At 46.7% G+C, this 27,108-nt stretch overlaps 1 protein-coding gene across 1 annotated transcript in view; it reads right to left on the bottom strand.

Moving 5' to 3' along the window:
- Positions 1-2,244: 2,244 nt before the first annotated feature.
- CEP20 (centrosomal protein 20) overlaps positions 2,245-27,108 on the bottom strand; it is a 332,701-nt gene continuing 307,837 nt past the window's right edge. The window contains exon 5 of the mRNA XM_086941436.1: positions 2,245-2,437. Within this exon, the coding sequence (XP_086797562.1) occupies positions 2,367-2,437 (71 nt within the window). The 3' untranslated portion in view covers positions 2,245-2,366. The remainder of the gene's footprint in view (positions 2,438-27,108) is intronic.

Raw genomic sequence — 27,108 nt, 5'->3', positions numbered from 1 at the left:
CTGGGTGACGTCAAGTCTGGTCTGAGCTGAGTAGAGACATTTTCAGCAAAAAACGCAGATTGTTTTGTGTATCATTGACGGGCTCATTGACAGAGATCTTTAGAACAGTCACGGTTGCTGGCACTAGTCTTGTCAACGGTGACTTCAAAACTCGGCAACTGAGTGGTCGTCGATGGAGTGGTCGCCAACGCCCATCATCGACAGGATGGCAGTCGACGAGGTGGTGGTAGTCGTCATGCCCCTTGTCGGTGAAGGTGTCGCCGTAGTCAAAGTGACTGTCCTCACTGATGTAATCGGAGTAGCTGTTGACAAAGTTCTGGTCGCCACAGCTGTCCTAGACAAAGGGTCCATTGATAGTCATATTTTCATCAACTGGCATTTTTCAGAGGAGTGACAGGCAGAGAAGAAGATAAGGTGGACGATTTCTTCTGCACAGAGCCTGTAGAAGAGTCCTTAGAAGTTGTTTTTTCAAATTTTGCTGATTTTTCAACAGCTTTCAGTCTTTTAGGGTCTTTCATAGAGGAGGTAGAGCCCTCATTTCTTTAATTTTCTTTCAGGTGGATAGAGGCTTGACCTTCCTCCCCACCCAAACCAGGTTGGAATCAGGTATTTTTTCTTTGGAGCCATAGAAGTAGTCCGGCTTCCTTGTCTTTAAGAGTTTTTGCAGAAAAGGTCCTGCAGTGTTTAAATTTCTTTGGCTTTATGGTTAGGATGCAAACAGTATAGGCCCTCCTTATGAGGATCTTCAGAAAATAGTCTTGTCTTTCCACTGGACCTGAATGTCCCGAAAAGCCCTTTTCTTGGATCCTTCTGACATAATGAAGGTAAAACACATTACCTTAGAGCTGTATCAAAAGCAATCTTTCCGTGACAGGAAGAAAAAGGTTGAAAAGTTCACCAACTGCATTCAACAACTGAGCAGATCGTAGGGAGACTCCCTCACACACGACGTACGGTTAGAAATATGAGGTATGGTGGTTCAGCAGGGGAGAAGTGGTCCACGGCCCTGCATCTGGTTGGCTGAAGTTTGGGTATATTAAAACAATGTGACTTGGTTAACAATGTCACTTGCTTTCTCTATGGTTCTTAATATACTGTTATAGTACTGCTTATTTTGAATACCGTGGGGCTCTCAACATGATGACGGGTAAGATTTAAGAATGTGAATCTATGAAAGATTAAATACTGGAGAAACATTTTTAAGCCATTTTCTGTCTCCCATCAAAGAATGACAATCTGGGAGAAAGATTGTGAAATAGGATTGTGGGACAGAGTTTCAAGCCTGTTCACAGCTAGAGCTGAAATGAAAGCATGAGGGTGGGTAGCTACTTTATTAGATGTAATTGCATTAATACTTCTATTTGCATTATGCAGAGAGACATGGACAAATCTGAAACATGCATATTTAGGACCGAACCAGTGTTGGAGAAACTACTCATTGAGAAGGACAGGATACCCTGAGAAGGGTAAATTATTTGCTACAAAACGTATAAAAGAGTATGGTATAATATATCCCCTAATACATCATCCACTGAACTGTTTGTTACATTATAAACCCTGATGTGATATTTCCTGTGGTGGAATGCACACCAATAAGACTTTAGCCCAGAATTCGATGCAACCCTGCACAAACTGTTTTTTTGCAAAAGGTAGTTTTTATTTTGGTACAACTGAAAATTTTCAGGTCATAAAATATATATATATTTATTGATTCTTTTTAAATATGAGCACAGTCCTAACATGTTAAACTATTACATTGACTTACAGTGCTATCCCCAGTAAATCGTCGCCAGGCTCCTAACTGAAGAAGCAAACTTTTGGCATCCCTGCAGGATATACCATGAACAGCAATTATGCCAGGGTTTTCCGAGAAAGGCTTGACGGAGGGATATTACGATAGAATACCTGATCAATGCCCATACTTACTGGAATATACCAGTCCCCCTTGATAAAAAATGCGTATGACGATAAAATCAATCAAGAAAAATAATTGTAATGCACGAACAATTTGTGTGGGGCTAACTCCCATGTGGCATATAAACTATCTGGTACCTTTCCAGTAATCAAATTGTGAAGATTGTGCTCATTTGGATATTCTATAAATATTTACATCCGCTACAGAGTTCATAAGATCATTTTTTTCTTAAATTGGAGTGATAGTAGCAGTAAAACTAATATGAAGAAAGTTATATTGATAAATGAACAGTCGAACAAAGCTAACAACTATAAAAACATACACAAAACGGGTTTTACTCCAATTTATTCAAACCGTAAAAAACTTTTGAAAATAAAAGAATAACATTGCTTTAAAAGATAAAATGTTGAATTTCAATTCTATTTATTACTGTACAAAATCAAAATGTAAATCATCTTTGCGATCCCTTTAAAGTAAATTGTCCTCCAATGCTTGTACTTGGCAAATGTTCTGGTAGGTCATCTGCAAAAGAAAAATGTGTGGACCAAAGTTACTAAAGTAACCTATAACAAAGTGCTCTACAAATCACTTTGAAAGTGCATATTTTATTAGTGCCATTTCTTTTCATTCCGAGCATATATCAAGCCTGTTATTTTAGGGAATCAGCATTTAGAATCAACAATCTCTATTCCACAAGGGTGGTGTCTTTTGGAGCAAAATCTGATTAAACTGCATGTTTCAGGTAGCCGGATTCTCAACTTTGCAGCAATGAATGAAATGAAATGAAATGAAAAGAATCTTATAATGCGCGACTTAACCCGAAGGCATCAAGGCGCCTAGCAGAAAACCATGGAAACAATAAAAAAGTAACTGCAAGTAACTAAAAGTACGCCATTGCAAACAGCCAGGTTTTTAGTGCTTTACGGAACCACAGAACAGAGGGCTGAGCTTTAATTTCACATGGAAGGGTATTCCATAGCTTAGGGGCGATTGAAGAGAAGGCCCTACCGCCCCATCTGCTCTTACGGAAGCGAGGTACCACAAGCAAGTTCTTTGAGGAGGAGCGTAGGAGTCTGCCCGAAACATAGGGGGCAAGCAGTTTCTTGGCCCCTCCTGCACCCTTGCCAGACAGTGCACTATGAGTCAGGCAGAGCACTTTGAAGGTGATCCTCGCTTCAATAGGAAGCCAATGAAGGGCTTTCCTAGCTGCTGGCGATGATGCTAGTCTGGGAGCGTCAAGAACGAATTTGGCAGTCGCATTTTGGGCAGTCTGAAGATGCTGTGTTTGGCTCTTGTTCATACCAATGTATAGGGCGTTACAGAAATCGAGTCGCGAAGCGACAAGTGCTACCACCACTTGCTTCCGCGCATGGGGGGACAGGTAATGTTTTATTTTCCTGAGTATTTTAATGATCCCCCAGCAGGTGGCAACCGTTCTATTTACCTGCAAAGTCATGGAGAGGGCAGGGTCAATCAAAACTCCCAAATTCCGCGCTGACTCCGTGGGGGTGGGACAAGACCGCAGTGAGGACGGCCACCATTCCGGTGACCAGATGTTGTTATTAGGGCCGAACACCATAATCTCCGTCTTCTCCCCGTTCATCTTTAATGTATTGTAAATCATCCATTGTGACACTGCTTCCATGCAGTTCCTAAAGTTGAGCGGGGACGAGCCATCAGGGTGAGAGAGGGACACCAAGATCTGTGCGTCATCTGCATAGGAGACTACCTCCATCCCAAAAGATCTAACCAGCTTGGCAAGTGGGTCACATAGATGTTAATCAGGGTAGGACTTAATGCCGACCCCTGTGGGACCCCACATTGCACAGGAAGGGATGGAGATAGAAACTCTCCCAACTTAACCCTCTGTACCCTCTGGTCGAGAAAGGAGGCCAGAAGACTCAAGGCCGCCCCTTCCACCCCTATCTCCCTCAGGCGAGATGTTAGCACCGAGGGGGACAGGGTATCAAAGGCGGCCGTGAGGTCTAGAAGGACCAGGATGGTGGAATGTCCCTGGTCTACCTCCCTGCGGATATTATTCAATACGACCGTGAGGGCTGACTCGGTACTATGGTGTTTCCTTAACCCGTGCTGGGATTGATCCAGGAGATCGGAGGAGTCAAGAAAAGCCGCCAGATGTTGATTGAGATAAGTCTCAAGCATTTTTGCAGGTGCTGGGAGCAAAGAAATGGGGCGATAATTCTTGAGCACCTCTGGATCAAGAGTGGACTTCTTTAGGATGGACTTCACCACCGCCTTCTTCCATTCAGATGGAAAAATGCCCTCTCTCATAGCCCTATTCATGATGTCAAGTCGAAGAGGGAGCAAGGAGTCTCTGCAGTCCTTCAGGACTTTAAGGGGACACGGGTCCAAAGGGGATCCTGACCTTGTCTTACTTAAAAGGAGGTCAAGCTCCTGATAGGATAGAGGCGGAAACTCTAACAGACTCTTGGAGGCGGTTGAAGAGACTTCCTTCGAGAACAGAGAGAGGGGGACAGGCGGGGAAGGTGTAACAGATCTTTGTACTTCAAGATTCAGGTAGATATCTGCAATCTTCGAATGGAAGAATTCTGCGATTTTATCACAGAGTTCCTGGGTGCCTGCAACCGGGTCCTGTATCTGTAGCGTGCAAAGCGAGTCCACTATTTTAAAAAGTTCTCTGGGAGAGGAGAGAGTCATTGTCAGGTTAGCAAAGTACTCTTGCTTAACTCTGATGATCTCCAGCTTGTACTCCCTAAGGAGTAACTTGTGTTTATCCCTCTCCTTCAGATTCCAGCTTGTTCGCCAAAGCCTTTCTTGCTTCCTGCACCCTTGTCTCATGAGCCTAAGAGGCTCCGAAAACCAGGGTGCAGAGGGTTTCTTTCTAGCAGAGTAGCAAGAGGCGAGAGGAGCAAGCACTTCAACTGCTCCACTAATGGCTTTGGACAATTCCGAAGCCGCTAGGTTGGTATCCTCATAGAGGTCAGATTTATAGTTTTGCATGAGTGGGGCTAGCGAGGTGCTTGTGATTTTCTTAAAGTTCCTCCTGAACTTAGTGTGACTGGGGACATCTGTCTTAGCAGGCGTAGAAGCAACCACAAGCTCCAAAGGGACAGCAAGTGGTCCAGACCACCATTACATTAACATATGGTGCGTTAAAAGTTAATCACCTTGAATATTAGGTTAAGTTTCAAAACCCTCATTAAACACTACAAAGTCCACTCTTTACTTCTATGATGGGGCGCACAGAAAGTTTTTCAGCAGGAGACCCAAAGTATGGGGAAAAACTACAGTGCCACTGGAGAGGCCAAGTGCATGACACTGAGTATTCTGCTTATGCAAGGAGTGCCCTGATATAGGTGAGATATTGGGTCCTGTGATTGTAGTGGACACCCAATTGGATCAGGACAGTAGATAATTCATAATCTATGGTAAACTAGATGGGAGACAACTGGTATGGGTAGCATCTATGCACCGAACACTGACTAGAGTAAATTATGGATCTCCCTCACTAGGAAACTAGCTAAATGCTCCTGTGTCCCATGGATCTTAAAAGGAGACTTTAATAATGTTCTCGATGTGATGTTGGATATATCAACACCACCACTGCCACAAGCCGCACCGGCACAACCTGACAAAGAGTTAGGCAGATGGCTGGAAATCTAGGCATTGGTGGATGTTTGACGCATGAGTCACCCAAGTAGGCATAACTACTCTTTTTACTTTCCAGCACATCACCTTTTCACTAGGCTAGATCGCATTGTCTAGACCACAGAGATAGTAGTCATGTTCAAGAAAATTGAGCATTTACCGAAAACTGTCTCCAACCACAATCTGGTCTTGAACCTGAAGCTGTGGTAGACTTCTCTGCAATATCCAGATTTGGTGCATGCAGACTGCAATGTTCGCCAATGTTCCTTTTCGACATGACATGGAAACACATATTAAACAGTTCTTCCAAGAGAATGAAGGTACGGCTCGACATTAACTGAGTGTGAATCGTCTAAGGTACCTTTCAGGGGTCTTTACATCCCGACCACGATTGGGGAGCCTGTAGTTCCCTACTGGATACCATACACATAATTGAATATGAAATTCATGTTACAGAGACTAGCTCTCCAACTGCTCCACAACTCCCAAACAAACAGTCAGATCTCCTGAAGCAGCACGCCGGAGGTATGGAAAAGCTACGATGCCTGAACTATACAACATACCTTGACAAAACACATAAGGAAGGAGACAAGGCAGGCACACTATTAGCACAAATGCTCAACCTCCCCCCCCACCCCCACTTACCAGTGCACACTGCGGCAACGTCCGCCAGGGACCACGTGGGCTCGGAGCCTGCGGTACACGCAAATACATGTTAACACCGCATCAAGCCTATATGAGTGGGCCAATTCTCCCCACAAGATGTTATTGATGATTTCTTGTGGCCGATTAGAATCCCACATTTGACACCAGACCAGAGGATGGCTTTATCAACGAACAGGCAATCAAAAGAGTACTTCACAATTTGGCACCTGGGAAAGTTTCTGGGACGGATGGGATCCCCTCTGAGTTCTATACAACATTCTCACTCCATTTGGCACCTAAAATAGCAAAGCTCTACAACAGCATGTTCACTATGGGCAGTTCACCGCCTTTTCCTACTGATTACATTGGCTTGAAAGCCCGACCAAGATGTCATAGACAAGGCTGCGTATTGGGCCCTCTCTATACAGAAGCAGACTACAAAGTTTCCAGTTAGTTTCTGGCAACCAGAGTGTCGGCGGAACTCCCCTCTTAATTCATGAAGACCAGTAGGCGTTTATCCCGAGCGCAGCCCTTCCAAGAATATCAGGAGGCTTGACTGAGTCCTAGATTGGGCACAAGCCCAATACCTCCATGTCTCGCCTTTGCTCTGGAAAAGGCATTTGACTCCCTTTATTGCACTTACATGCATTCGGTTCTGAAGAAGGAATATGCTACTTACCAGTATGCATCTGTTCTTGGCATAGAGGGCTGCAGAGTGCAACATTGCTAGCTCTCCTAAATCGTCTCCTTTAGATGATATTTTTAATAACCCCACTACATTAGACACCCTTCCTGCCATAGATGCTAAAACTTTTTCAACTCTCCTGGCACGGGTTAAGTCTGGATCACCTGATGACATCTGCCCACCCCACATTTTTACAGAGATTGGGCACTCTATCCCTCACGGGATCCTTTCTCTGCTTAACGACTCACTTAACCAGGGTAAGGTTCCGGCAGGATTTAAACATGCTCTATTGATTCCCCTGATAAAAAAACCCAGTCTTGATCCTCACGATCCATCTAATTACCGCCCGATATCCTTGCTGCCATTCCTATCAAAAATTCTGGAGGCACACGTTGCTAGCTGTCTTTCTAGCTTCGTTGAAACCACTGGATATCTGGAGCCTAATCAAGCTGGGTTTCGACCAGGGCATTCAACCGAGATGGTGACACTGGCGGTCCAGAATGTACTAAGAAGCAATGCAGATAGGGACATTCACCAAGCATTGGTACTTCTCGACCTGTCGGCCGCATTCGACACGGTCGACCACACCATCTTGGTCGACCGTGTCGAACAGGCTGGCCTGAGGGGCTCGGCACTTAGATGGCTGAAGTCATTTATCTCGGAGCGTACCCAGGCAGTGAGATTGGGAACTTTTACAGCGCCCAAAATCAAAAATGAATGTGGAGTCCCCCAAGGCTCGTCCCTGTCCCCACTTTTGTTTAATTTGTATTTACGACCCTTGTTATTTTCATTAAAAAAGTTTAGAGCTTTAATTTTTAACTATGCAGATGATCTGCAATTGATCTTCTGTCTGGACTCCCCTGGCGCTGCCACCGAATTTCGGGAGGTCATGGTTCACATTCAGAGATGGATGGGCCTAAATCATCTGAAACTCAACCCAGGCAAAACTGAACTGATTTTGCCTGGGAAGAGTGAACTGTATTGGGGACCACACTTCTGGCCTCCAGAAATGGGAGACCCTCCAGCTAAATCCCAAACAGTTAAGAGCTTAGGTATCACTTTTAATGAAGATCTTTCGCTCAAAAGCCAGGTAGGGACTGTGGTATCTGCAAGTTTCTTCCAACTTCCCAAGATTAAGAAGATTGCCCACCTTTTAACCCACCCTGCTCTGATTCAGGTCATCATTGCTCTTGTGCTGCCCCGTTTGGATTACCACCAATAGTTTATATCTGGGTCTACCGGCGGGGCAGCTCAAGAGACTCCAACTGGTTCAGAACCAAGCGGCCAGGTTGATCTGTAAAATTCCTAAGTGGCAGTCTATCAGACCTGGACTGGCCAGTCTCCACTGGCTGCCTGTAGCGCAGAGAGCAGCATTTAAAGCGGGATGCATTATCTTCAGGGCTCTACAAGGTAAGGGCCCTGGATTCATTAGCAGCCTCCTTGTCAGTTACACTCCCTCCCGTGCTCTCCGTTCTGGCCAAAAGAATTTGTTAGTCGTGCCCCGGATCAGGAAACAACGTCAGGGAGGAGGATCTTTCCACTTTCTAGCTTCCTCCCTGTGGAACTCCTTACCACTGCCATTAAGACTCCACGAAGATCTGTTAGCCTTTAGACAGGCTTTTAAAACTTGGCTCTTTAAGCAAGCTTATCCTTAGTTAAATTTTCTTTCTTTCTGTCACATGTTATGTTTTGCTAGTCTTCCACAGCGCCATGAAGCCTACGGGCGTACGTGCGCTTAATAAATTTAATTTAACATAACATAACGAATAGATCGCCATCTAGTGTTGGGCTCGGATGATTGCACTTTGTTTTTCTCTTGGAGAGTCTTTTGTATCTTGGTGACTCCTCCCTTGGTTGGTAGTGCGCATGGGCATCGGCTCCATCCTTAGATTGTTTTGCCATAGTAGGGTTAGATGGAGTAGTGTAGTAGAATACAGATAAGAATGCCCATGTAAGTGTATCTAAATAAGATAATGTTGGAACAGACACAGGTTTCCGGGGAGGCTGGGAGGGCATGTACCACTCTGCAGCCCTCTATGCCAAGAACAGATGCATACTGGTAAGTAGCATATTCCGTTCGAGGCATATGGGCTGCAGATGGTACATTATGAATAGACTATACAGCAGTTCTCTCCCTAGCGGTGGTCGCCCGTGTCTGTTGCAACTGTCTGAAATAAAGTTTTTAATACTGCTTGTCCCACTCTAGCTTGTTGTGTTGTGTGCACATCTACACAATAGTGTTTTGTGAAGGTGTGCGGTGTAACCCAGGTAGCTGCTTTGCATATGTCATCTAGTGGAATGTTTCCCAAAAATGCCATAGATGCTCCTAGTTTACGTGTAGAGTGAGCTCTAGGAGGAACAGTTAATGTTCTCTTTGCTTTTAAGTAGCATATTTGAATGCATTTTACAATCCATCTGGCAATGCCCGCTTTAGAGATGGGATTGCCCTTGTGTGTTGGAGAAAACGCAACAAATAGCTGTTTTGTCTTTCTGAAAGTTTGTGTTCTTTCTATGTAGTACAATATGGCCCTTCTAACATCTAGTGTATGCAGGGCTCTTTCTGCTACTGTTTGTGGTTTTGGAAAGAAAACCGGTAATTCCACTGACTGATTGATGTGGAATGCTGAAATTACCTTTGGTAAGAATTTTGGGTTTGTTCTAAGAACCACCTTATTTTGGTGTAACTGCATAAATGGTTCTTGAATTGTAAAAGCCTGCAACTCACTTACTCTTCTAAGTGATGTGATAGCTATGAGGAAGGCCACCTTCCATGTGAGGAATTGTATTTCACACCTATGCATAGGTTCAAAGGGTGGCCCCATTAGTCTGGTAAGTACTATGTTGAGATTCCAGACTGGGGAAGGTGGTCTTCTTGGTGGAATGACTCTTTTGAGTCCTTCCATGAAGGCTTTAATTGCTGGTACTTTAAACAGGGAAAGATGTTGCCTGTTTTGTAGGTACGCAGCTATAGCTGCGAGATGAACTCTTATAGAGGTGTATGCTAAGTTACATTGCTGCAAGTGTAGTAAATAGCAAATGATTTGTTTAGTGGATGCGTCCAGAGGGTTGATGTGCTTACTGTTACAGTGTATAGCAAACCTTTTCCATTTTGCTGCATAACATGCTCTGGTGGTAGGACGTCTTGCTTGTTTAATGATTTCCATACATTCTGGTGGTAAATCTAAATATCCAAACTCTATGACCTCAGGAGCCAGATCGCTAGGTTCAGTTGTTTGGGATCTGGGTGCATTATTTCTCCATGGTTCTGTGTAAGATGCATGGGTAATAATCTTAGCGTTTGATGTGGTACTTGTGAGAGTTGTAGCAGTGTGGTGAACCACGGTTGCCTTGCCCACGTGGGTGCCACTAGTATCATTGTCATTGAGTGTTGCTGCAGCTTCCGAACCAGTCACGGAATTAGTGGTAGAGGAGGGAACGCGTAAGCAAATTTGTTTGACCAATTTATCCATAGTGCATTGCCCTGGGACCGTTGGTGTGGGTACCTGGATGCGAAGTTTTTGCATTTTGCGTTCTGATGATTGGCAAACAGATCTATCTCTGGTTGCCCCCATTTTTGGAAGAATGGCTGCAGTATTTGGTCGTGCAGCTCCCATTCGTGTACTTGTTCCGACTGTCTGCTTAGGATGTCTGATATCTGGTTTTGAACTCCTGGTAGGTGTTCTGCTAACAGATAGATCTTTTGAGGAACGGCCCATCTCCAAATGTCCTGTGCTAGTTTGGATAGTTGGAGAGAGTGTGTCCCCCCCGGTTTTTGAATATAATACATTGCAGTCATGTTGTCTGTTCTGATCAGGACTGCCTTGCCTGTAATTTGCATTTGGAAAGCTTTTAGTGCTAGAAATACTGCTAACAGTTCTAGGTAGTTGATGTGCAGTTTCTTTTGCTGCACACTCCACTTCCCCTGCACTGTGTATTTGTCCATATGCGCTCCCCATCCTGAGAGCGATGCGTCCGCTGTTATTATCACTTGTGGAATTGGCTCTAGGAACGACCGTCCCTTGGAAATGTTTTCCGTGTTCCACCACTTCAGAGAGCGATACGTCCGGTCGTTTACCAACACCAGATCTGTAATCTGACCTTGAGCCTTCACTGTGTCGCTAGACACTCCTGTAGTGGACGCATTTGTAGTCTGGCATGTGGTATTAGCAGTATGCAGGAGGACATCATGCCTAATAGTTGCATAAACACTCGTGCTGGTAGTGAGTGTTGTGGTTGAAATCTTTGTATTAACCCGACCATTGTTTGTATCCTGATTGGGTTGGGGTATGCTATTGCCTTTTCTGTGTTTATCGTAGCCCCCAGGTATTGCTGAATCTGGTTTGGTTGCAGGTGTGATTTTTTGTAGTTCACCGTGAACCCTAGGTGGTGCAGCAATTGAATTGTCTTCTGTGTGTTGTGAAGACATTCTTCTTTTGACCTTTATTAGCCAGTCGTCCAAGTATGGGAAGACATGTATTTGTTGTCTTCTTAGGTGTGCTGCCACCACAGCTAGGCATTTTGTGAAAACTCTCGGTGCTGTTGTGACACCGAATGGAAGGACTTTGAACTGATAGTGTTGTCCTTCTAATACAAACCTTAGGTATTTTCCGTGGGCTTTGTGAATTGGGATATGAAAGTAAGCGTCTTTTAGATCCAGTGTAGAAAGAAAGTCCCCTTTCTTCAGTAAAGGGAGTACTTGTTGGAGCGTGACCATGTGGAAATGCTCCGAATTTATGTAAGCATTGAGAGGTCTGAGGTCTAATATTGGTCTTAGGGACCCGTCCTTTTTGGGGATCAGGAAGTATAGAGAGTATACTCCTGTTCCTTGTTGATCTTTTGGGACCTTCTCTATTGCATGCTTTTGTAGAAGTGCTAGTACTTCTTCTCTTAACAATGTCAGATGATCTTGACTCATTGGACGCTGTTTGGGGGGGATGTTTGGTGGGGTAGCTGTGAGTTCCAGGCAATAACCATGTTGGATAATTTGTCTCACCCACTTGTCTGATGTGATGTTCTCCCAGACAGGTAGGAACTGTGATAGACGTCCCCCGACCGGTGTTATGTGGTCTGGGGGAAGTTCTATGAAGTCAATGTTTTGGGGTTGAGGCATTGCGGTTGTTATTATTTCCGCGGCCTCTACCTTTGTTGTTGTTACCTCTGTAACTGCCTCTTGAATTACCTCTGGGTGATGTTGGTGTGAAAGAGGTGAATTGCTGACTTGTTCCTGTATTCTTTGAGCCCCCTCTATAGGTGGATCTACGAAAGGAACCTCTTTGTGTTGGCTGTTGCAATGCTCCCATTGACTTAGCCGTTTCTGTATCTTTTTTCATTTTTTCTAAGGTCTCATCTGTGCTTGAACCAAACAGTGTCTTTTGATCAAATGGTTTATTCAGTAGGGCCGTTTGTACTTCCTGTTTGAATCCTGAGATTCTAAGCCATGCATGTCTCCTTAACATGACACTGGTGTTGATAGATCTTGCTGCAGTGTCTGCTGCGTCTAGGGCGCACTTAATGGAAGTATTAGTTATTATTTTACCTTCCTGTATTAACTGATCTGCCTTTTTCTGATGTTCTTTGGGGAGATGTGTGATGAGTTTTTCTAATTCATCATAATGTGCCCTATCATAACGTGCGAGTAGTGCCTGTGTATTGGCTATACGCCAGCTATTTGCCGCCTGTGATGCTACTCTTTTGCCTGATGCATCTATTAATTTTGACTCTTTATCAGGTGGAGGAGCCTCTCCTGTAGATAATGAGTTTGCTCTTTTACGAGCGTTTGAGACCACCAGCGAGTCTAGAGGTACATGCCCTTTAATAAATATTGGATCCTTTGGAACCGCCTTATATTTTTTATCAATTCTTGGGTTTAACACCCTAGCCCTCACTGGGTCTTTGAATATTTCTTCTGTGTGACTGAGAAGACCCTTCAACATAGGAAGAGTACCTGATGTTCTTTGTGCATTAGGTAGCGTCTCTAACAGGAAATCCTCTATTTGAGGTTCTGTATGTATATCTACTTTATGATATTTTGCTGCCCTATTAATGAGCTGCACAAACCCTGTGTTATCATCAGGTGGTGAAGGCTTTGAGGGATATAACTCTGGGTCGTTGTCCTCATCTGACCCTACGTCATAATTTTCCCATGGGTCATCCTCATCTGGGATGGTTTCGTCATCCCCTTGAGGTTCTCCCTCCCCTAGATCACTGTCTACATCAGACTGAGGTGTAGATGGTCTTGGTGTGGAAGGTGTAGGAATATTTGGCCTAGTGTGAGGAATAGGAGAAGAGGGTGTGGCTTTAGGTCGAGGAGAAGCAGGAGGAGTTATGTTTGTCCCCATTGTTCTCTTTTTTGAAGGAAGAGATTTATCTTCTGTCTGTTCATTCTTTCTCTTCTTCGTGACCACTTTGCCAGTTTGCGGATCGATAACCAAGATCTTTTGTTTGGGATCTGTCTGTTGCTCCTGAATCGGTACCGAAGGTCCTGGTTCCGAAAGGTGCTTATGTTTTCGATCGTCAGTGTTTGGTGTTTTCGGCACCGAATGTCTACTCGATTCCGACTTCCTGGGTATCGAGTGAATCTTGGACGACGAATCATATTTATGTTTCGTCATGGAATGTTTCGATACCGAGCTTTCCTTTATATGTAGCCTCGGTGCCGAAGTCGATGTCGCCCTTTTCTCGGATCCGACATGGTGGGAGTCCGAGTGTTTTGGTTTCAGTTTCGGTTTCGTTGCCGGGCCCGAGGGCGGGGCGTCGGAAACTTTTTTCTGCGGTTTGACCGGGCCCGAAGGCGGGGTCGTTACCGCACGGGGTCGGTTTTTCGGTAAGGGGACGTCGTCACTCACGGTTTGTTGCTCGATGAGTTCTTCGGTCTCCGACTGGTCCCCTTCCGACCCCGACTGTTCTTCTTCTTCCTCGATTTGCTTGTCTCCGAACAGCTCCGGGATCGCCTCCGACTGCATTCTGGAAACCTCGTGTCTTCGAGCTCGACGATTTCTAATCGTTAGCTTGGAGGAGAATGCTGCGCAGGCTTCGCAGTCCCTGGATTCGTGTTCAGGCGATAGACAGAGGTTGCACACCTCGTGTAGGTCCTTGTGTGGGAACTTAGCACCACACGTTGGACATTTTTTGAATGGAGTCCTTTCCATGGACTCCGGGCTTGACTGCGTCGAGAAAGGCCTCCTGTTCGTCGACGTAGATCCAAGTTTTTTCTCTTCGATCTTGAATTTGCAACGCGTCGGAATGGAAATGAAACGCGTTCGATAACAATACCGTCGAATTGGAAAGGGAATACGCGCCGATAAATCACTTTTCTCTGAAGTTGATTTGGAGCGTCTCGATCCTCATCCGAACCCGATGGCGGAAAAAAACAATCTAAGGATGGAGCCGATGCCCATGCGCACTACCAACCAAGGGAGGAGTCACCAAGATACAAAAGACTCTCCAAGAGAAAAACAAAGTGCAATCATCCGAGCCCAACACCAGATGGCGATCTATTCATAATGTACCATCTGCAGCCCGTATGCCTCGAACATACAGTTTCGGCAGGAGCATAGCTACTTAGGTGAGGATCCTCTACTCCACACCTATAGGAAGAGTGAAGATAGGCTGCTGTATCATCGTCTCTTTCACAATATATAGGGGCACACAGAAGGGTTTTCCTCTTTCTCCTCTGCTGTTTGCGCAAGCAATCGAACCGCTTGGGGAGTCTCTCCGCTGTGTGGGGCCAAGACCACATATGAAGTTTTGCTCTACGTGGATGACCTACTGTTTTATGTCAGGATATCACGGGTGATCTGACTAGAACAGAGGAGACGCTGCGCCGATTTCAATCTGTTTCTGGGGTCACGCTCAATTGGAGTAAATCATGTGTCTTTCCTATGTGTTAAGGGGGCCTATCCCAAGGGCGCTGCCTGATGAGTTGGGTGCCTTGCGCCGGGCACAACTGTATCAAACATTTAAGATTCCTCGTATACCACTTTGAGGTGGATAACCTCAATGATAAATTTGGAGCATCGGTATGCGCCCTGAAATCACAAGTTACATTTTGGACCACACTTCCCCCATCTATGACTGGCAGGATGGCAATAGCCAAAATGGTGATGCTGCCTTGTCTGCTGTATTATCCTCAACATCCCCGTGGTATTGCCTAGATCCTATTTCTGAGAACTGGACACCCTACTTAGGGGACTGCTATGGGAACCTGGGCAGAGACAAGTGGTGTTATTGACGCTTTAATTACTCGCAGAAAGGGGACAGCTCGGGGTTCCAAGTTTGAGGAATATTATGTAGTGGCTTTAGCAACAGTGGCTTACTACATGGCTAGCTGACCACTCCCTGGATTAAGCAACGTTGACCCAAACAGAACTTGACACAGATGTGCTACAGAAAACATTGTTCCCACCGCCTGCCATACCACTGTGGCCTCCGAGGTGGTACTGGTAGCCCCATATGCTCTAAGGGGCTTACTGGTCACTCGCCCTCGCCTACCACCCGTATTCACCTGCATTCCCGTTCATAGGTCTCCCCAAACTAACAGAGCGATTGACCCTAAAAGCCTTACGTCAATGGTCTGCCAGATCTACCGCTCAAGTCAGGGAATTATATAATGATGGCACTTTGATGTTCTTCCAAGTGTAGCATGGCCTTCATGAAGGACAATTCTTAGCGTATAAACACAAAGGCAGCACTACCCGCCCAATGGAAGGTGGTTCCACATGACCCAATCACCAACAGGTTCTTATAGACCTTGCACAAGTTTGGATTGGGCCGCAAACTGGTTAGTGGCTGTATTGTGCTCCACGACAAACTGTCTCTACGGAGTTGTCCGTGCTCTGCGTCAGGCAGGAAGCCGACATTGGCAGGGTGTTTAACGATAAGGAATGGCTAAGAGTAATGTAATACCCCCAATAAGTTGTCACTTAATGTTAGATTCCAGCTGGTATAGTTTTCTGTTCTACACAGGGCACACTTCACCCCAGCCAGCATGGGGAACATCTTCTCTAGCGCTCCTACCCACTGCCCTCAATGCGAGACCCCAGAAGCTGATTTCTTTCATATGCTGTGGTCATGCAAACACCTTTCCCACTGCTGGCACAGTGTGATAGATATATTCGCTGTTGCCATTGGAAGGATCAGCTTATGCACTCCTGAGACCTTTTAATTGGGTTTATTTTAGCATGCTAAGACAGACAGAGTGAAGACTCTTTGATATAGCTCTCAAACTAGCTGGACGGAGTAAAACAATGTCGTCAAAGAGTGCATCACCCTGATCGCTGTATAATGGCTGAATGCAATAACACAATGGAGGACAGTGGAGCAGCAGCTTATACGCTGAGGAAATTAAGGCTTTACAAATTCTCATTTGCACACACATGGAACGAGCTCACTAAACAATTGCAGATCCACAATAAAAACAAGGGCTAAACAAACACCACATATTGTAAATGGGGTAACAGATGCATCCTTAATACACAGAGAACCTGCTAGAGGTGCCCTGAAGGCCAGAGAGTCATTACAGATGATACAACAGACGATACGTGTACCACAGGAGGGCCGCAGCCCGGTACACGCAGAATATGGGGCCTGGTTCCCCAGATTATGGGGATATTCTCAAAGGAGGTTAAATCATTACTTCTTATAGAGGCTTAAGCAATATTATTTTACATTTGCATGTGTTATTCATTCACATGCATTACTGCACCATAAAACTCTAAGAAAGACGAAAGCATGTAAGACAGCTTTGTCAAGGTTAAGAAATGGTTATGATAATTCTGAGAAGTTAATCCCACATCTCTGAACAGCCATACTTCCCTACCTTGACAGGACTAAAACATCAACCTATTCATTTTAGTGATAATTTGAACCTGAAAATGTTCTATTGAATGTGAAATTATGTTTTACCTTTCATTCTCATACATGTGTTAAGTAAAATGAAGGTTAAATACATATTTTTACGGTTTTTACATCGAGTGTAGGTTATGTCTATGTATGTACCAGAGCATCATGGATGAAACATCATCCTACATTATCATGACCTGAATATTAACTTCCAAAATATAATGAAGATAAGTATACGTTTGCTATGCTTAACTTCACATAGATGTACCTTAACTGTATGTATGTCTTCATGGTAAGGCGATGTCGAGTTCTGATTACATGGAAAAGGGTTACTTACCTGGATATCGGTTCTACAGAATTTGGTATCTTTTAAAGATTCACATGCTTGAATTATTCTGCCATCAGGGTGGGAGTCCTCAGCAATCGATGTGAATGTAGCAGTGTACATTTACACTCAATAACATTGAACACAGTTACAGACTACATACAGTCAACATTGTTATGTCATATGAACTTTAGCCAATCAAGTGCCAGGAAACACAGCTCTTTCCCTGACAGAGCTAAGTATTGGGTAATCCTCTGGAGTTCTGTCGTCATTTGATCTTTTCTAGTATTTTTTCCCACACAATTCCTGCTTCATTGTTGCTTTCGGAGAATCCTTCCACCTTTTAGTTCTCTTCCAGGGGATCCTCATCAATAGTCATAAGCATTAGAATATTCCCGCCCATGCGCGGGACCCCGGAAACAATATATTATATGTGCCCCACATATACATATACAAATATATATATATATAGAAATTAAGCAATTGCAGCCAAATAAAACAGTAGAGCTGGAATATGCTGTGAAGAATTTCCACCATACATGTGTATTAGCATTAGAAACATGAGAAACAACACCAATCCTTGTTTAGAAACTGTTTTAATGCTTAGAAAGCAGTAGAAATTCTTATAACACACTGGAAGCATATACAGCTCCCAGGCTGCATTGCAAATATCCAGTCTAAAAAGACTGAAAAGCTAACTGTAGCTGCATGTACCAAAACTGACGCTGTGCCTTTAAGGCACCTCTGCCCCTAGCTTCCCATCATGCCTCAGGGGTTACAGTTAGGTCAGTTGTTCTTTCCGGCTCCTTCAGGAAGGACCCTGGATTCACAGCTCCACACTTTTCTGCCTTTTTCAGTCAGAAAATCTTCTAAAGAACAATTTTTTGATTTACTTTGACTATTAACATCAGGGTCAAGTAAATAACTGCCTAGCAGTCGATTTTTTGTGAGGTTTTCCTGTCAGGATGCCCTCATTATTTGATGATTGCCCTTCTTGTGGCCACAAGAAGGCGAAAACAGACTCTCATGAGGTCTGTATTTTATGCTTGCCAGAGGATCATGATCCTAAAGACTGTTCACATTGTAAAAATCTGTCTGACAGGACTCTTAAAGACAGAGAGGAACAGGCTCTATGGTCTGGCCCAGAGATCCATGAGAGGAAGATCTACAGAGAGGAAGAGTTCAAAGAGACCCAGAACTCCCTCCAAAGGCAAGTCAGAGCGTCCATCAACCTCAGCACCGGGCTCGGCGCTGAAAAAACAACATCTGATGGACAGTTCGAGAGAAAAAACTCCGTCGACGTCGGGACCGGCGTCGATGAGGAAGTCGTCGTCGAAAAGAAGTTCACCGACGACGAAGAAAGCTCCGCCGTCGTCAACTAGGCGACGATCGGCGTCGAGAGAAGCCACGAGATCACCGTCGACGAGAACATCGACGTCAAGACTTAAGTCACCTCCGCCGTCGTCAACCAGGCGACGATCGGCGTCGAGGCACAGATCACACCCGCCGTCGTCTCAACGTCGACAGGCTTCTAAGAGTGTGACACCTCCGCCGACGTCTCCACGGAGGCGCTCGGCGTCGAGGAGCAAGAGCCCCCTCGGACGCTCGCCGTCGAGGAAGGGATCATCATCGTCGGCGCGCGACGCCGTGGATGTCCGATCCTCCGCCGTCGCATATCAGGTCGACGTCGAGGGCATCGTCGACGACAGGACAATGTCGATTGTCATCTCCGTCGCCGACAGACCAGGGTCGGTCGACGTCGAGACCTCCGTCGACGGCAGGGCAACGCCGTTCGACGTCGAGACCTCGGTCGACGGCAGGGCAACGCCGTTCGACGTCGAGACCTCCGTCGAAGGCAGGACGACGCCGTTCGACGTCAAGGGAGAAGACTCCGTCGTCGGCTCATCATCGCGATCGACGTCGAGGGACCACAGGTCAACGTCGAAGCATTCGACGTTGAAGGCTATCACTCCGTCGACGCCGAAGAGGCGTTCAACGTCGAGGGAAAGACTTTTGAGACGTCCTCCAACACCAGTGAGACGAAGATCTCCTTCAGTGCCTTCGACAGTCCTAGTGACACAATCTGCTTCTCACCATTCCTCCTTAAGTACCTCTGGTTCATCGAGGTCCTCTTCTAGGAGTAGGAGTCCGGTGCAAAAGACACCCCAACGGCGGTATATCACTCAGGCAAGACTCTTGCCAAGATGGTATGGTCCGTTGAGTAAATGGAAGGATTGTGGAGCGACGGAGAGACTGCAAAGGTACTTGAGTCCAGAACACAGGTCCCCTCTTCAGCAGCTGGCAGAAGAGGCAGACAGACAGAGTCCTACCAGTCACCGATCACGCTCACGAGAGAGAAGAGCGGACAGGTCGCATACCCCCAGGTGTCTCCCGATCACCAGGGAGGGAGCAACCCAGATCTCGAACACAGAGAAGGGAGGTACGGACTGAGAGATCGAGATCTCCACGAAGGGAGCATCAGAGGGAATCATGTTCTCCTCGAAGGGAAGAACGACCTAGAAGATGACCTGTGAGGAAGGAGAAATCTCACCACAGGAGGAGGAGAACTCCATCATCCTCCTCTTCATCTTCATCTAGATCTTCTAAAGGGGATTACTCTCCAACGCTGGCAGACAGCCCTCGCTCCAGAGCTTCCCCGCTTGACGACGTCAACACGTATCTGGACGTCTTACAAAGGGGTGCTCACAAACTTAATATAGAGATGGCTGTTCCAGAGGTGTCCACTACTGTGATTTTTGAGACCCTCCGTCACAAATCATATACACGGCCTTTGCTCCCATTGGTTCCAGGGATAATGGACCCAATCAAAGAGGTTTTCCTCACGCCAGCAACGATCAGGGCGGTACCGGCACGTATCCAAAAGAAATACAGGCCGGCCGACTCGGATCCTATCTTTGTGAAGGGAGAGCCTGCGGCGGACTCAGTTATAGTAGCCTCAGCTAAGAAGAATCACACAGTCGCTCCTTCTTCTTCAGTTCCTCCGACAAAGACAGCAAGACTCAAGATTCTTGGGGACGCAGGGTGTGCAGCACAGCAGCTTCATCCCTGAAAGTCTCTAGTGCATCAACACTTCTCGGAAGGTACGATAGAGCTCTATGGGACTCCATGGAACGATTCAAAGAGAAATTGCCCAAGGAGGACCAGAAGGACTTTGAGGAAACAGTGACGGAGGGCTGTTTGGTGGCGAACCAAATGATTAGTTCATCTGCAGATAACGCCCTTCTAGCAGGGCATGCCTACTCACATGGGGTATGTGCGAGGAGATCTTCTTGGCTGCGTTTAACTGGTCTCAAACCAGATGCCCAGCAGCGCATCCTCAATCTGCCCTTCTCAGGATCTTCACTCTTCGGGGAGCATGCCGATCAGGAAATGACCCGCATGAAAACAGAATTGGACACAGTGAAGGCGGTTGGTCTGGAGAAAAAGAAAGAGCCGTTCAAGCGACGCTTCAAGACCAACAAGAACCGGGGAGGCCAACAGAGGGTTCAAACCCCTCAATGGTCTCAAAACAAGCCACAAGGGAAGGCGCAATACAGAGGAGGAAAATCGGGCAGAGGCAGAGGCGGACATCATCAGTCCTCTGCCATGCCTAGAGGAGGCAAGGCCTGAGCAGTGGCTTCCTCTGGCGCCGTTGCCCACTCCAGAGGGAGGAAGTGCTTCGCAACACCTGGCAGAGTGGGTCAGCATCACAAAAGATCGGTGGGTGCTGAATATACTGCGCAATGGATATGCGCTACGTTTCCGGAAGAGACCACAACCGATTCCTCCAAAAAAGACTCGCTCGTACCATCTAAAACTCCTCAAAAGGGAGGTGAGCGTCCTCTTAAAGAAAAACGCAATCAAAGAGGTACCCCCATCCCAAAGGGGGAGAGGAGTGTACTCAAGGTATTTTCTAGTCCCCAAAAGAGACCAAGAGGACAAGTTCAGACCGATTTTGGATCTTCGAACCCTCAACAAGGTGGTGGTCAAAGAGAAGTTTCGCATGCTGGCACTTCATCAGATATGTCCTCATCTACAAATTGGAGATTGGATGTGTTTGGTGGATTTACAGGACGCGTACTTCCACATTCCTATAACACCAGGTCATCGGAAGTACTTGAGATTTCTGGTAGGGAACAAGCATTACCAGTACAAAGTGCTTCCCTTCGGACTAAAATCCGCACCAAGGGTATTCACCAAGTGCATGTCATTGGTAGCGGCATGTCTGCACAAAAAAGTCTCTTTGTGTACCCATATCTAGACGACTGGCTCCTGAAGAGTCCGTCCCCTCGTCAAGCCACCAAAGACTGTCACCTGTGTCTTCAACAACTACACAGGCTCGGCCTCCACGTGAACACAGAAAAGTCGGTCCTGCACCCCACACAAACTATCCACTATCTGGGAGCAGTTCTAGACACAAATTTAGGAAGAGCGTTTCCTTCGCAGGAGAGACTATCTTCCATGGGGCAGAAATGCAGAAAGTTACTTCAGTTTCCTCGTCCAAAGGTGCGAGAAGTGGCGTCTCTACTGGGCTCCATGGCGTCCTGCATCTTCCTAATACCGAACGCCAGGTTGAGGATGCAACCTCTACAAGAGTCTGTGGAAGATCAGTGGGACCAAGCGACTGGAGATTGGGAGGATCGAATCATCCTATCTCAAGCAGCACTGACCTCAATACAGTGGTGGACTCACCCTCGGAATGTCTTGCAGGGAGTCCCTTTTCAGCAACCTCTTCCTTCGCTGTCTGTGGTAACGGACGCATCTCTAGAAGGTTGGGGTGCTCACATGGGTCATCTTCAGATTCAGGGCCGCTGGTCGACCAACCTTCAGACATACCACATCAACATGCTGGAACTTCGAGCAGTTCATCTGGCGCTCAAAGCGTTCCTTCCAGCAATAACAACGGACAACATCCTGGTTCAGACGGACAACACTACAACTATGTTCTATCTGAACAAGCAGGGAGGAACTCGATCTCGCCCTCTGTTTCAGGAGGCCCAGACAATCTGGCACTGGCTTCTGGCTCAGGGACTGTCTGTGGTGGCAGTACACCTTCCAGGCGAGCTAAACACAAAAGCGGACGCACTCAGCAGGCACTTCGAAGATCAGCCAGACTGGGTGCTAAACGACGAAGTAGTCGAAGAACTCTTCCGTTGCTGGGGTCGTCCAGACATAGACTTATTCGCGGACGACGAAAACGCCAAATGCCACGCCTTCGCGTCCAGGTTCCACCGGCCAGGGACGCAAGGGAACGCTCTCCTGCTGGAGTGGACAGGAATGTTTGCCTATGCGTTTCCTCCTCTGGCACTGATTCCGAAGGTGGTGGCCAAGCTCATCAGATCGAGCATGGACATGATCCTAATTGCTCCGGATTGGCCGCGACAATGGTGGTATCCAGACCTGTTACATCTGTCGCTGTGTCCACACAGACGCCTGCCGTGCAGGCCAGACCTGTTGAGCAAAATGGACGGGAGGATCCTGCATCCCAACCTCCCGTCGCTGAACCTGACTGCATGGCTCCTGAGGTCTTGCAATACGGACACTTAAATCTGCCTCCAGAATGTATGAATATTTTAAGAGAGGCAAAGAGACCTTCCACAAGGGCGTCTTATGCGTTCAAGTGGAAAAGATTTTTCATTTGGTGTAAGGACCATGGCTTTGATCCCACCAAAGGACAAGAAGAGGTAGTCCTCCCATACCTCCTTTACTTAGCGACATCAGGGTTGAAATACGCTTCTATTAGGGTTCACCTATCTGCCATAGTAGCGTACAGAAAATCACCTACACAAACATCGTTTTTTCAGGTCCCAGTGGTTAAGGATTTCCTTCAGGGATTAAAGAAGGTCTATCCCCCTGTGAGAAATCCTTCTCATCCCTGGGAGTTGAACCTGGTTCTCTCCAGGCTGATGTCTACACCATTTGAGCCTATACACAAGGCCTCCTTGCAGCATCTCACTTGGAAGGCGGCCTTCTTGGTGGCAATAACCTCTGCGCGCAGGGTTAGCGAGATACAAGCACTCTGCACCAAGGAACCTTACACTGTGTTTCACCACAACAGAGTGGTAATGAGGGCTCACCCATCTTTCCTTCCAAAAGTGGTATCGGATTTTCATATAAACCAAACGATTACCCTTCCTTCGTTCTTTCCTAACCCATCGACCCCAGCTGAGAGGTCGTTGCACTCGTTGGATCTTAAACGGGTGCTAAAGGTTTACCTAGAAAGAACGAAGGGCACCAGAAAGACACACCAGCTCTTTGCCAATTATGGTTCAATGAGGACCGGGTTTGCAGCAGCCAAAAGGTCCATCTCCAGATGGATTGTCTCATGTATCAAACTAGCATACCAGCTGGCTGGCAAACCTTTGTTACAATCACCCAAAGCTCATTCCACTAGAGGGAAGGCAGCCACAGTAGCGTTTTTACATGACATTCCTATGTCAGAAATATGCAAGGCTGCGACATGGAAATCAGTCCATACCTTTACAAGGCATTATTGCCTAGAGTCTGATTCCAGAGCGGATTCTCAAGTAGGGCAAGCCTCCTTGAGAAACCTATTTGGGTAGAATAAGGCCTACTTTTGGGCCTACGACTATGAATGTTATCTGCTGATTCCTTTGCCCGCAGGGATGAGGTGAGGCTCGCTACTCTATTCTAATGTTTATGACTATTGATGAGGATCCCCTGGAAGAGAAGGATTAGTTACTTACCTGTAATCCTAGTTCTCTTCCAGGGGTATCCTCATCAAAGTCATAAGCAACCCTCCCGCCTCCCCGGGCAAAGGACTTTGTTTATTAAATAGGAGATGTTTTAACCTGTTATTACCATGGTTTGGTTTTCAGTCTCCGAAAAGAACAACTGACCTAACTGTAACCCCTGAGGCATGATGGGAAGCTAGGGGCAGAGGTGCCTTAAAGGCACAGCGTCAGTTTTGGTACATGCAGCTACAGTTAGCTTTTCAGTCTTTTTAGACTGGGTATTTGCAATGCAGCCTGGGAGCTGTATATGCTTACAGTGTGTTATAAGAATTTCTACTGCTTTCTAAGCATTAAAACAGTTTCTAAACAAGCATTGGTGTTGTTTCTCATGTTTCTAATGCTAATACACATGTATGGTGGAAATTCTTCACAGCATATTCCAGCTCTACTGTTTTATTTGGCTGCAATTGCTTAATTTTATATATATATATATTTATATATATTTGTATATGTATATGTGGGGCACATATAATATATTGTTTCCGGGGTCCCGCACATGGGCGGGAATATTCTAATGCTTATGACTTTGATGAGGATACCCCTGGAAGAGAACTAGGATTACAGGTAAGTAACTAATCCTTCTCGCTCCATTGACTTCAATGGCAACGCGTGCACGTCTGGCGATTCACTTGCAGGAGCGAGCGCCACCATATGGTAGCAATGATCGCTCCCGCAAGTGAATCGCGCTGCCCCCCTCCTCCCCCCTGCTGCCGCGCGAGGCGCGCGCGCCCCTCCCCCTTCTGCCGCGCGAGGAACGTGCGCGCTTGTTTAATTTGGCACCGCACCCAAACCGACAGACCATGCACGCAACCTGGGCTTCATCCTGGACTCCTCCCTCTCCATGACCAGGCAAGTCAACAACGTCTCCTCGGCGTGCTTCAACATCCTACGCATGCTACGGAAGATCTTCTGGTGGATCCCCACCGAGACCAGGAAGACCGTCACCCAGGCCCTCGTCACCAGCCGACTGGACTACGGCAACGCCCTCTACGCCGGTACCACCGCCAAGCTCCAGAAGAGACTCCAGCGGATCCAGAACGCCTCAGCCAGACTCATCCTCGACATCCCACGAACCAGCCACATCTCCGGACATCTGAGAGACCTTCACTGGCTCCCCGTCAACAAAAGAATCACCTTCCGCCTCTTCACCCACGCACACAAAGCCCTACACGACCAAGGCCCGAGCTACCTCAACAGCCGGATCAACTTCTATGCTCCCAAACGCCACCTCCGATCAGCCAACCACGCCCTCGCCGCCATCCCCCGCATCCGTAGAGCGACCACAGGAGGAAGGTCCTTCTCCTACCTGGCCGCCAAGACCTGGAACTCCCTCCCGACCGACCTGCGACTGACCCAAGACCACCTCTCCTTCAGGAAGAAGCTGAAGACCTGGCTGTTCGAGCAGTAGCGGCACCCCCCCCCCCCCCCCCCCCTGCCCCCCCAGCGCCTTGAGACCCTACGGGTATGTAGCGCGCTCTACAAGTGTCATTGATTGATTGATTGATTTTAATTATCAGTTGGGGATCATTAAGCCAGCCCTACAGCACATTTTTGAAATGCTTGCTGCTTATATATATTATTTAAGTATGTACTGATGAGGAGTAAAAAAAAAAAGGCTTTAGGCGATTTCCTTAATATTTGTACTCGCTGTGCCTTTAAATTCTGGTCATGCCGCTAAAAGAACCGGTTACGTGACAACCCTGGGTGAGGCTGATCACAGCATGTTTGGACTGGGCGAGTCTGGAATGGCTGACGCTGGGTTGGAGTGTGTGCGAGTCTTGCTTGCTGCTGTTTGGGCTCAGTTTGGTTAGGCTGCGCGTGGCGTGGGGAGACTCTGGGGGGGACCCTGGCTTGAATAGAGGCCTGCACAAAGGCCTGCACCCCCGCTGCGGCCCCCCTCTGACCTGTACTTTAATTGGCTATGAGCTGCCATTAATTAGAAGTGCGCTGCCACGCTGCTAGCTCCTGGGGGATTTTGAGGTCTGAGCCGGGCTGTGACCCTCCCGCGGAATTAGGGACGCAGTGCACTCTTCACAGCTGCTGCACGAGACTAATCCTGGGACCTTGCTGTATGTTGCTGAGGCCTGTGTTTTACAGGCCCACGCTCCCACCAACACTTGGGGTCCGGACCTGCTGAGGCCTGGCTGAATTAAGAGTGTGCTCATCGCTCAGACTCTCCTTCCTCCCCAGGTGTCCTCGCACCCAAAACTGACGACCAGCCCTTGCGGAGGCTCTTGGGTGCAGTTATCACAGTGAAGACACACAGGCATCCACTACTATCGCAATTATAGTAGTGGAATCACCTCAGTTGCACCTGGTTGACAAGAGGGGGGGGGGGGCATCCATGTTCTTAAAACTCAGTCACACAGGTCGCAGAGCTGTGTGGCTGTCACACTATCAGGTTGAACACGGCCCCTCGTTTCATGAATCTTTAATTCTGCAACAGTCACGGGCCACTAGCTCAACCTCTAAATACCCCCAAGCGCCAAAAGGCGGTTCAAGTTGCAGGTTTCTATGACTACCCTTTCTCATGCATGTCCACCCACCTTGCCCAGTGTAATTCTTAGGTCTTGGCTTGACAGCGCTGGTCTCGGAGAGACGTATTGTGTTCTATATGCAGGCTTACAGGCTGCCCATCTCATTCCATTGGTAAACTTCAACGTTGCTCTCATTTTCTTTGATGCCACACTTCATAGCATGCTTGTGTTTGGCCCTCCCATAGCACATAAAGTAAGTGTATGTCTCCTTACATGGGCCAGATTTTGCACAGTTATTTTTTTCTTTGTTTTCAAGCAATAGGAGTACTTCTGTTTTCAGGCCATCTCCGATGTACACATACTCCCACCACTAAAATGCATGCAAATGTACATAAACTAATGCATTCCTTAAAAAGTTGTTAAACGCAAAGAGCACTTGTATATTTATTTTTTGCTAAATCCAATGGTATTGGAGCGCTTGTTCCGTGTTCCATCTTGTTGTTTGTTTCCAAGTACTCCATAGGAGCACTTGTTTATTCACGTTGTCTCCCATGTACACATACACACACACTACTAGAATGCACGCACGTGTACGTAAAAAAATGCATTTCTTAAAAAGTTGCTAAAACACGAACAGCACTTGTTTATTTTTTTGCACGATCAGATAGTATGGGAACGCATGTTCCGTCCTCCAACTTTCTATAGTGCTAACACCAGCCAATAGTTTTGGAGCACTTTAAGTGCTCACTAAATATATTACACATTGACACAGTCATTGTTGTAGGTAGGGGAAGCCTAAGTGATATACCCAGAATCTCAAATCTCAAATTGTTCAG

The sequence above is a fragment of the Lissotriton vulgaris genome, chromosome 10, assembly GCF_964263255.1.
Source record: "Lissotriton vulgaris chromosome 10, aLisVul1.2, whole genome shotgun sequence".
NCBI lineage: Eukaryota > Metazoa > Chordata > Amphibia > Caudata > Salamandridae > Lissotriton > Lissotriton vulgaris.
This window is presented reverse-complemented; position numbering and strand designations above follow the sequence as displayed.